Consider the following 12,096-nt stretch of genomic DNA (forward strand, 5'->3'; position numbering starts at 1 on the left):
GAGTTTTTTCATACATGGACAAAGATGGTAGAGCAACACAGCTTGTACAAAAGATTGCAACAACCTAAGTGTCTGTCAGCCGTGGACTAGCTAAATATGTTAATACTATGCATTGAGGAAAACAACAAGGTGGAACTTACCTGTATGTGCTGAAATGGAATAATTTGCAAGATATATTAAGATAATTTGATAAAATGATCCTCAAGTTTCTCTGAAGAGTAAATGCCCATAAATATTTTGAAAAAGGAGAAAGGATTTTTCTTGATATCAAAATAAATTCTAAAGTTAAAGAAAATTAAAGCAGCATGATATTGAAGCTGAAATTTATAGAAAGAACAACAAACAGAAAGAAACTGACCATCCAGGAACCTACCCATGCATATCCAGGAGTTTAGCAGGTGGCATTTCCAAACAGTAGGAAAAAGAGACTTTTCAATAAATGGCTAACCAATTAAAGAAAGAAAAAAAAGACATGATACCTGCGCCTCATGACACATGTAAAAATAAACTCCAGATGAATTAAGAGTATAGACTTAAAATTTTTAATTAAAAAAGGGAAGATAAGACTATTTTTACAATCTAGTACCTACGACCTTCTATGTAAAATACAAAACACTGAAACCATAAAGATTTGACTAACAAAAATTTTTAAATACCATTTGGCAACCACGAATAAGGTAAAGAGACAAGGAACAAACTAAGAGAAAATATATCAGTAGTTTTGAAAACTGCATTAAATTTCAATATGGAAACTGCGATCAGTTGCTGGGGTCTGAATAACGTGGCTTAAGTCTTCTGCTTCTTCCTCTTCTCTGCCTCCCCTTTCCTTCTGCCCTTCTCCTCTCCTTCATTAGCTTCTTTTTTGTTTGTTTATCCAATTATCTCTCAGTGAACACTTAGGTTGCTTCCACCTTTTGGCTATTATAAATAATGCTGCTACAAACATGAGTGCATTTTTTTGTTTGTATTTTTTAAGGAGAAAATAATCAGTATTTTAACAGAAAGAGTATGAATAATGTACACAGATTTAAAAAAATCAACAAGTATAAAAACAAAAATCTTGGCCGGGCACGGTGGCTCACGCCTGTAATCCCAGCACTGTTGGGAGGGCGAAGCAGGCGGATCACAAGGTCAGGAGTCCAGACCAGCACCGCCAATATGGTGAAACCCTGACTCTACTAAAAAACAGAAAAATTAGCCGGGCGTGGTGGCGGGTGCCTGTAATCCCAGCTTCTTGGGAGGCTGAGGCAGGAGAATCGCTTGAACCCGGGAGGCGGAGGTTGCAGTGAGACGAGATCCAGCCACTGTGCTCCAGTCTGGGGGATGCAGCGAGACTCCGTCTCAAAAAATAAATAAATAAATACAAATACAAAAGTCTTTCTCACCCTATACCCCAGCTCCCTTGCCCAGAAGTAACAGCTATCACCAGAAATACTCTATGCATATATGTACATATAAATATTCACTTTGCTTTTTCTACACTTAATATATCTTGCAAATTATTCCATTTCAACACACAGAGGGAAGTTCCACCTCATTGTTTTTCCTCAATGCATAGTATTTATTAATACATTTAGCTAGTCCACTGCTGATAGACACTTAGATTGTTGCAGTCTTTTATATAAGCTATGTTGCAGTGAAATACTTGCTCCATCATCCTTGTCCATGTATGATAAACTCCTAAATATAGAATAGGTGGGACAAAGAAATACACATTGAATATTGTGACAGCTATTGACAAACTGCCTGTCTCAACAACAGTGTTTAAGAATGCCTGTTCACAACTGCTACTCCAGGCACACTGCCTATGGGGTAGCACTGCTAAAAAAAAAAAAAAAAAAAGAATACCTGCTCACTATATTTGAATACTTTACATAACTGAGCCTCAGTTTCTTTACCTTAAAATAAGGATACTAACATTATCTACTTGTGAGCTGGAAATGAGATAATGCATGTAAAGAGCCTACTGTGTGGTTAATAAATAATTACAACAATATAATAACATTTTCAATAATCGATAATTATTAGGAATATTAAAGAGCACCTATAATTCAGTAAGAAAAAGATAAATCTAGTAGAAAAATAGGTTAAAAATGTGTTTGGTCAATTTCCAAAAGATGAAACCTAAATGACTAGTATATAAAAAGATGTTCAGCTGGGCCCAGTGGCTCATGCCTGTAGTCCTAAGCACTTTGGGAGGCTGATATGGGCAGATTGCTTGAGCTCAGGAGTTCAAGACCAGCCTGGGCAACATGGCGAAACCATGTCTCTACAAAAAATAAAAAATATTAGCTGGGTGTGGTGGTGCGTGCCTGTAGTCCCAGGTACTTGGGAGGCTGAGGTGGGAGGATCACTTAAGCCCAGGAGGTCGAGGTTGCAGTGAGCTGAGATTGTGTCACTGCACTCCAGCCTGGGTGACAAAGTCAGACCGCCATCACACACACACAGACACACACACACACACACACACACCAATATATATATATAAATATATATATGTTTATAAAGAAAAGACATTCAAAGTCAGAACTGACTAGATAATGGAAATTAAAACAACACGGTACTTGCCGCAAACAGTGGCCTGTAGTCCCAGCTACTCAGGAGACTTGAGGCAAGAGGGTCACTTGAGCCCAGGAGTTTGAGTTCAGCCTGGACAACATAGCGAGACCCTGTCTCTAAAAAAAAAAAAAAGTCACCACCACCACCAGACTCCATTTTGCCTATCATACTGGCAAATGTTAAAAATATGAATACTACTGGCTGGGCGCGGTGGCTCACGCCTGTAATCCCAGCACTTTGGGAGGCCAAGGAGGGCAGATCATGAGGTCAGGAGATCGAGACCATCCTGGCTAGCAAGGTGAAACCCTGTCTCTACTAAAAACACAAAAAATTAGCCAGGTGTGGGGGTGGGCGCCTGTAGTTCTAGCTACTCAGGAGGCTGAGGCAGGAGAATAGCATGAACCCGGGAGGCGGAGCTTGTAGTGAGCAGAGATCGCGCCACTGCACTCCAGCCTGAGCGACAGAGCGAGACTCCGTCTCAAAAAAAAAAAAAAAAAAAAATGAATACTACTCATTGATGTTGAGGGTGGAGGGGATAATCTTCATCCATGTGCCAGTGATGGAAATAGAAACTAGCATTAGCATTGTGGGAACAATTTGAGGTACCTATCAAAAATTTAAATGCACAAAAATATCCTCAGCTTTTCTACTTTTAGAAATCTATCCCATCATATGTAAATACACAAATAACTGCTGAGGGACATGTGTGCAAAGATGTTCACTGCAACATGATTTGTGGAAAGAGGAAGAAATTGAGAGAGAGAGAGTGAGAAAACCCACACTCTTCACCCAGGAAAAAAAACCCTGGCAATAATCGAAATGCCCAGCAGTATAGGAATAGTTAAATACATGATTGTATACTGATACTGTGGAAAACTACACAGCTATTTTTAATGTATTAAATCTGCATGTATTGACATTGAAGGATATTATTGATATATTGTTGAGAGAAAAGGCTAAATTACAGGAAAAAATGCCCTGTACACTATCAGAACAAACAATATGACACACACACACATATACACAGAGCTATTTATTTGTATATCCACAGAAAATATTTTAAAGTGGACAAAACAATAAAATTTTTGTTACTTCATGGAGCTGGCAGGGAATAGGAGGTAGAAAGACCAAAGATTTTCACAGCATATTTCATATATTTATAAATTGCTTGATTTGTTTTTGCAATGAACATATGGTACTCATAGAATTTAAAAAAAAAATTTTTTTTTTTTTTTGAGACAGAGTCTTGCTCTGTCACCCAGGCTGGAGTGCAGTGGCATGATCTCGACTCACTGCAACCTTGGCCTCCCAGGTTCAAGTGATTCTTGTGCCTCAGCCTCCCTAGTAGCTGGGATTACAGGTATGAGCCACCACACCTGGCCTAGAATTAAAATTTTGACTCCATCTCAAAAAAAAATTATTTTATTTTATTTTATTATTTATTTATTTATTTATTGAGACAAAGTCTCACTCTGTTGCCCAGGCTGGAGTGCAATGGCACGATCTCGGCTCCTGCAACCTCCGCCTCCCAGATTCAAGCGAGTCTCCTGTCTCAGCCTCCCGAGTAGCTGGGATTACAGGCGTGCGCCACCAGGCCTGGCTAATTTTTGTATTTTTAGTAGAGATGGGGTTTCACCATGTTGGCCAGGTTGGTCTCAAACTCCTGACCTCGTGATCCGCCCGCCTCAGCCTCCCAAAGTGCTGGGATTACAGGCGTGAGCCACCGTGCCCAGCCTAAAATTTTAACTTAATAGTTGTGTAACTGTAATAAAACATGTTGAGTCACTGAATAAACACTTACAGAGTGTCTACTATATATATCAAGCACTATTGTAGATGCTAATTAACAAAACTGAAATGGCCAGGCCCTCACAGTGGCTCATGTCTGTAATTCCAGCACTTTGGGAGGATGAGGCAAGAAGATCACTTGAGGCCGGGAGTTCAAGACCAGCCTGTACAACATAGTAAGACTCCATCACTACAAAAAAAAAAAAAAAAAATTGTTTAATTAGCTGGGTGAGGTGGTGCACACCTGTAATCCCAGCTATTCACCTGTAGTGCCAGCTTCTTAGGAGGCTGAGGAGTAAGGATTGCTGGAGCCCAGGAGTTCAAGATTACAGTAAGCTATACTAGTCCGAGACTATAGTAAGCTATACTAGTCCGAGATTACAGTGAGCTGTAATCATGCCACTGCACTCCAGCCTGGGTGACAGAGTGAGACCCTGTCTCTAAGCAAACAAAAATAAAAACTGAATGGTCATTAGGATTTGTGTGTGTGTGTGTGTGTGTGTGTGTGTTTGTGTGAGAGAGAGAGAGAGAAGAAGAACAAACGAATTTCAGGTAACAATGAGTAACATGAAAAAAAAAATTACAACTGGTAAGAGTTACTCAGCTGGGTGTGGTGGCTCAGGCTTGTAATCCTAGCACTTTCGGAGGTCGAGCCAGGTGGATTGCTTGAGCCCAGGAGTTCAAGACCAGCCTGGGCAACATGGCGAGACCCCTACTAAAAATACAAAAAAATTAGCTGAGTGTGATGACGTGTGTCTTTAGTCACAGCTACTTGGGAGGCTGAAGCGGGAGGACTGCTTGAGCCCAGGAGACACTCCAGCCTGGGCGACACAGTGAGACCCTGGCTCAAAAAAATAGAGTTACTCCACCGGGCATGGTGGCTCACGCCTGTAATTCCAGCACTTTGGAATTACTCAACTCAGGCTGAGGCCAGAGCATTGCTTAAGCCCAGGAGTTTGAGATCAGCCTGGGCAACACAGTGGGACCCTGTCTCTACAAAAAATTAAAATATTAGCTAGGTATGATGGCGCACACCTGTGGCCCCAGCTACTCAGGAGGCTGAGGTGGGAGGATGGCCTGAGCCCAGGAGGTCAAGGTTGCAATGAGCTGTGATTGTACCACTGCACTCTAGCCTGGGTGACAGAGTGAGACCTCGTCTAAAACAAAGACAAAAAGAATTACTGCTTAGAGAGCTGCTTTAGATATACGGTGATTGGGTCACCTTTGAGGAGGTGACATCTGAGCTGAGGTGTGAGGGTTAAGAAGGGGCCCGCATTGTGGAAATCCATGGCAATAGAGTTTTTAAGACAGAGGGAACAGCCAAGTACAAAGATTCTCAGGTGGGAATGAATTGTGCATGGTCAAGGAACACAAAGGCCAGTCACTAGAGATTATCAACTAGGAGAAGAGAAACATGAAATGAGATCAGAAAGGAAGGCAAAGGCCAGATCATATATACAAATGGGCTTATAATGTACCTCAATAGTTTTCCTGAGTAGTTATAAATAAACCCCTTTCCTTCAACTTAACATTCCATGTTTCACACATTACAGTAATCATTTGTAATTTACTGAGACAGCTATTTAAATCATGCTATGAGGCAGATGTGTCTAGATGAATAAGTCATCTAGTATGTGAACCTATTTGAAGCCCAGTATCTGCATCCAAATGCAGCTTTCTTTTTCTTTTCCTTTTTTTCCCCCCTCTGTCACCTAGAGTGCAGTGCTATGGCACAATCATAGTTCACTGTAAACTCAAACTCCTAGGCTCAAGCAATCCTTCCACCTCAGCCTCCCCAAGTAGCTGGGACTATAGGCATGAACCTGGGAGGCGGAGGCTGCAGTGAGCTGATATTACTTCACTGCACCCCAGCCTGGGTGACAGGGCAAGACTCCCTCTCAAAAAAAAAAAAAAAAAAAAATCAAATTTGTATAGATCATTGAGAATTTTACTCACCATATCCAATTAGAAAACAAATAATTCATCTGATGGTTATTATTTTGGGTGAGGAAACTTCCTTTATTTAATCCCAGAATCTGACCCTTAAGAATTTCCTTTTTTTTTTTTTTTTTTTTTTTTGAGATGGAGTCTCGCTCTGTCACCCAGGCTGGAGTGCAGTGGCTCAATACCAGCTCATTGCAAGCTCTGCCTCCCGAGTTCATGCCATTCTCCTGCCTCAGCCTCCCGAGTAGCTGGGACTACAGGCACCCGCCACCACACCCGGCTAATTTTTTTGTATTTTTTTTTAATAGAGATGGTGTTTCACCGTGGTAGCCAGGGTGGTCTCGATCTCCTGACCTCGTAATCCGCCCGCCTCAGCTTCCCAAAGTGCTGGGATTACAGGCGTGAGCCACTGCGCCCAGCCTGACCCTTAAGAATTTCCAAGCATTTTATAAACTCATCAGTACCTCTTTATGCGGGTAAATAGAATCACAGAGGTGGAAATATAATTCAGAATTTGGCTAACAAATTTGAGATAATTCCAAAATTGCACCTCTGAACATGACTCCTATTCAGGGTTACCACTGTTTCTATACTGGGGAGGATGGTCATGTTAGCCTGTTTGGTCTTGGGAGGTTACTGTTGGAAACCACTGCAATTTCAGCTCCCCACCGCCTCTTACGAAGCATAAGCTAGATTTATTGGGAGGGGAAAAGGAGCTAGGGCCATACAAAATTTCAGTATGTTTATGAATTATTTAACAATAAACATATCAAAAATTATTGTCTTTTCGGGAACAGATCCAAGAAATATTCACTTCGTCTTTCCTGAAATTCCCTAGTTTTACGTTATTGTTCCATCTCACCTTCTTTGGAAGGAAATTCAAATGGCCAATAAATATAGAAATAAGACATGTCAAAAAAATTTTAAATGCCCAAGGATGGTATGGGAAATTGGGAAACCTCACACATTACTGGTGGGAGTACAGGTTGTTGCAAACTTATTGAAGGGCAACTTGAGAATATGTCACAAAAGCCTTAAAATAAACTTGATACCTTTTGACCTAGTAATTCCATTTCAAGGAATTTATCCAAGAAATTATTCATGGATATGTGCAAATTAAATAAATAAAATAATAAATAACAACCTACCAGTCCATTTAAGTTCTTTATGTTGTTTCTTCCTAAAGATAATATCCTCAAGTTTTCTGTAGTGAAAAGAAAACATTTTTTTGTTTACTAGAATCATATTACACAATTGTTGTAAATCTAGTATAATAAAGCTTTAATAAGTTTTATCTAATAGATATCCTTATACAATGAGTAAGGAAGGTTGTGTTAACAAAAATGGGTAATCAAGTAGAAAATAACATTCACCTATCATCTAAAGTAAACACTACAGGTATAATTTCATAACATGTCAATATTAAATTTAAAAATGGTTAGCTATCTGGAACACATGGTCTTAAACTGCTGGCTAATAAAAATATTACAGGATAAAATAGCAGTAGAGAATATTTTGAGTTTGGGAGCATATATATTTCAAATCTCTTATGAGAACTCATACTAGAAAATAAGAACATATATTTATATATTGTCCACCTCACTCCATGAAGGATTAGAAGTGAAAAAAAATAAATTTGGTATTTAAAAAATCATTTGCTTTCAAGTTTTTAAATAATTAGACTGTGATTTGGTTAAAAAATAAAATGCCTGGCCGGGCGTGGTGGCTCACACCTGTAATCCCAGCACTTTGGGAGGCTGAGGCAGGTGGATCATGAGGTCAGGGGATTGAGACCATCCTGGCTAACACGGTGAAACCCCGTCTCTACTAAAAATACAAAAAATTAGCCGGGCGTGGTGGCGGGAGCCTGTAGTCCCAGCTACTTGGGAAGCTGAGGCAGGAGAATGGCGTGAACCCAGGAGGCAGAGCTTGCAGTGAGCCGAGATCTCACCTCTGCACTCCAGCCTGGGTGACACAGCGAGACTCCGTCTCAAAAAAAATAAAAATAAACATAAAAAATAAAATGCCTATCTTTATTTTTTAAAGGTTATTTCTATTTGTATATCTATAGGCTATTTCTGGAAGAGAAAAAAGAAAGTAGAAGGCCGGGCGCGGTGGCTCACGCTTGTAATCCCAGCACTTTGGGAGGCCGAGGCGGGCGGATCACGAGGTCAGGAGATCGAGACCACGGTGAAACCCCGTCTCTACTAAAAAAAAAATACAAAAAGTTAGCCGGGCGTGGTGGCGGGCGCCTGGAGTCCCAGCTACTCGGAGAGGCTGAGGCAGGAGAATGGCGTGAACCCGGGAGGCGGAGCTTGCAGTGAGCCGAGATCGCGCCACTGCACTCCAGCCTGGGTGACAGAGTGAGACTCCGTCTCAAACAAACAAACAAAAAAAACAAAACAATGTAACATGGAGCCCTTGGGTTATAAAGTTTGTGCCCAAACAAAAAAAGTCAAACAAAAAGAGAAAAAAGAAAGTAGAAACCGTGGTTGTCTTTGGGGAGGAACTAACTGTCTATGGTTAGAAGTAGACATTTCCCATTGTAATCTCCTTTTGAACTATCTGAATAAAACCAGGTGCATATATTATTTTTCCAAATTAAAAATAAATTTCTTTTTTAAACACCCAGGAAACCTCATTTCTGTTCCAAGAAACTACTGTGATTACTTTTGCTTATTACTATATTTAATTTTCATAACTTAAACATCTATAACTTCTTTGTCTAATATGGTGGTCACTAGCCACATGTGGCTCTTTAATTAAAATTAATTACAATTTAAAATTCAGGTTCTCAGTCACATTAGCCACATTTCATAGTGCTTAATAACTATATGTAGCTAGTAGCAACTGTACTGGGACAGTGCTGACAGTTCTGCTGGATGACATTGTTCTGTAACATCCATAATTGAATGGTAAGAACTCAAATCCAGTTAACTGAGTTTCAATCCCAACTCTCTAGGGAAGCAACCAAACCTCTTTGAATCTGTTTTACCATATATAAAATGGGGAAATATAACTTCTATCTTATAGGAATTTAAGGATGAAATGAGGTAATTACCTAAAACATTCAGTGAAATGTGTAACCCATGGTAAGTACACAATACATGATGCGTGTGTGAAAGTGTGTGTGTGTGTACGTGTGTGTGTGTGTGTGAATCAGGTATATATAACTTTGACTTTAATTTATTTAATAAATTATTTTAAATTGTCTTACAAGAAACAATGAGCTTTTAGAGCAAGGTATTTTAAGAGTGGTCTAATTCACACAAAATGATTTAACTGTTGAAGAAAGACCCCATGTTATGGGCTGAACTGTGTCCCCCGGAAAATTTAAATCTTTAAATCCTAATCCCTAGTATCAGAACATGACTGCATTTGGAGACAGGGCCTGTAAAGAGGTAATTGGGCCAGGCCTGGTAGCTTATGCCAATTATCCCAGCACTTTGAGAAGGTGAAGTGGGAGGATCACTTGATGCCAGAAGTTCAAGACCAGCCTGGACAACATAGAAAGACTCTGCCTTTACAGAAATAAAAATAAAAAATAAAAAATAAAAAATTTAGGCTGGGCGTGGTGGCTCATGCCTGTAATCCCAGCACTTTGGGAGGCCGAGGCAGGTGGATCACGACGGTCAGAAGATCGAGACCATCCTGGCCAACATGGTGAAACCCCATCTCTACTAAAAATACAAAAATTAGCTGGGCATGGTGGCGCATGCCTGTAATCCCAGCTACTTGGGAGGCTGAGGCAGGAGAATTGCCTGAACCCGGGAGGCAGAGGTCACAGTGAGCCAAGATTGCACCACTGCACTCCAGCCTGGTGACAGAGCAAGATTCCCTTTCAAAAACAAGTTTAGCTGGGCATGGTGGCACATGCCTGTAAGCCTAGCTACTCAGGGAGGCTGAGGAAGGAGGATGGTTTCAGCCCAGGAGTTTGCACCACTGCACTCTAGCATGGGTAACAGAGTGAGACCCTGTCTAAAAGAAAAAAAGAAAAAGGTAATTAATTGGGCCATTTAGACACTTAAAAAAAATAAAGGGGTAATTAAGGTAAAATGAGGTCATTTGGATGGGCCCTAATCCAACATGATCGGTATCCTTGTAACAAGAGGCAATTTGGACATAGACACAGAGAAAAGAACATGTAAAGAGAGAGGGAGAGGCCAGGTGTGGAGGCTCACGCCTGTAATCCCAGCACTTTGGGAGGCCGAGGTGGGTGGATCATTTGAGGCCAGGAGTTTGAGACCAGCCTGGCCAACATGGCGAAACCCTGTCTCTACTAAAAATAAAAAAATTAGCTGGGCATGGTGGTGTGTGCCTGTAATCCCAGCTACTCAGAAAGCTGAGGCAGGAGAATTGCTTGAACCCGGGAGGCGGAGGTTGCAGTGAGCCAAGATCGTGCCATTGCACCCTAGCCTGGGTGATAGAGCAAGACTCTGTCTCAAAAAAAAAAAAAAAAAAAAAAAAAAAAAAAACAGAGGGAGAAGATGGCCATCTACAAGCCAAGCAGAGCGGCCTCAGAAGAGATCAACCATGCGGACATCTTGATCACAGCTACAGTGATCCAGAACTGTGAGAAAATTTCTATTGTTTAAGCCACCCAATCTGTGGGACTTTGTTACAGCAACCTAGCAAACTAATATATCCCATATAATTATAAATTTATGAAAATTAAATATTTAAGAAAATCACATAATTATTCTTTAAACCTTCTTGATATGAAAAAACACCATTTTCTTTTTTCTATTTCATGAAGAATTAAATGCTTATTCAATAATTTATTCACTCAACACATAAGTTATTGATCATCTACTATACACCAGGAACAGCAATAAGTACTTGCAATATTACAGCAAATAATACAGATAAAAATTCCTGCTATCAAGGAGCTAACATTTGGCAGATAAACAAAATAAGTAAGTATATTAGATAGTAAAAAATGTGAAGGAGAAAAGAAATAAGCAGGTAAAAGGAATGAAATATCAGGAGGTTGGGAAGAGTTGATTTTTTGATAGGAGATGATGTTAGGGAAAGACCCAAAGGAAGTTAGTAAGGGAGTTCACCATGCAGCTATCTGGAGGAAGAACATTTACAGGTAAGAGAACTTCAAGTACAAAGGCTTTGAGGAAGGACCACATAAGCTGAGAGAATGAAGGAAGAGTAATAGGACATGAAATTAGAGGAAATATTCTTGGTTGTAAGTCCATACGTATAATATGAAAGAAATTAGAGGAAATAATAGGCTTTAGAGAGGATGTGAGAGAGAGGAGTCAAGAAATTGCCAAGAGGTTTGGCCTGAACAACTGGAAAAACGGACTTGTCGCTATCTGAGATAAATATGGCACAGCAGTGGCTCACTCACGCCTATAATCCCAGAACTTTGGGAGGCCAAGGCAGGCAGATTGCTTGAGCCCAGTAATTCGAGACCAGCCTGGGCAACATGGGGAGAGCCCAACCCTATAAAAATACCAAAAAAAAAAAAATAGTCAGGCTTGGTGGTGCACACCTGTAGTCCCAGCTACTCAGGAGGCTGAGGTGGGAGGATCGCTTGAGCCCAGGACGTAGAGGTTGCAGTGAGCCGAGATGGCATCATTGCACTCCAGCCTGGGTGACAGAGCAAGATCCTGTAAAAAGAAAAGAAACACACAAGGAGTTGGTTTATCTGGGGCTAGGGGAAGATATCAAGACTCAGTTTTGGACATGTTAAGTGTGAGATGTTGGCCAGTCACTGTGGCTCATGCCTGTAATCCCAGCACTTTGATTCACACTTGATTCAAGAGATCCTCCCACCTCAGCCTCCCAAGT

General features: G+C 40.6%; 1 protein-coding gene across 2 annotated transcripts in view; it reads right to left on the reverse strand.

The window, feature by feature from the left end:
- The window catches only part of DNAL1 (dynein axonemal light chain 1), a 56,150-nt gene that overhangs the window by 22,062 nt on the left and 21,992 nt on the right, over positions 1 to 12,096 (reverse strand). For both annotated transcript variants that reach the window (XM_003260733.4, XM_003260732.4), the window contains one exon: positions 7,440 to 7,495. In XM_003260733.4, the coding sequence (XP_003260781.2) occupies positions 7,440 to 7,495 (56 nt within the window). The remainder of the gene's footprint in view (positions 1 to 7,439; positions 7,496 to 12,096) is intronic.

This window comes from Nomascus leucogenys, chromosome 22a, assembly GCF_006542625.1.
Source record: "Nomascus leucogenys isolate Asia chromosome 22a, Asia_NLE_v1, whole genome shotgun sequence".
Classification (NCBI taxonomy): domain Eukaryota; kingdom Metazoa; phylum Chordata; class Mammalia; order Primates; family Hylobatidae; genus Nomascus; species Nomascus leucogenys.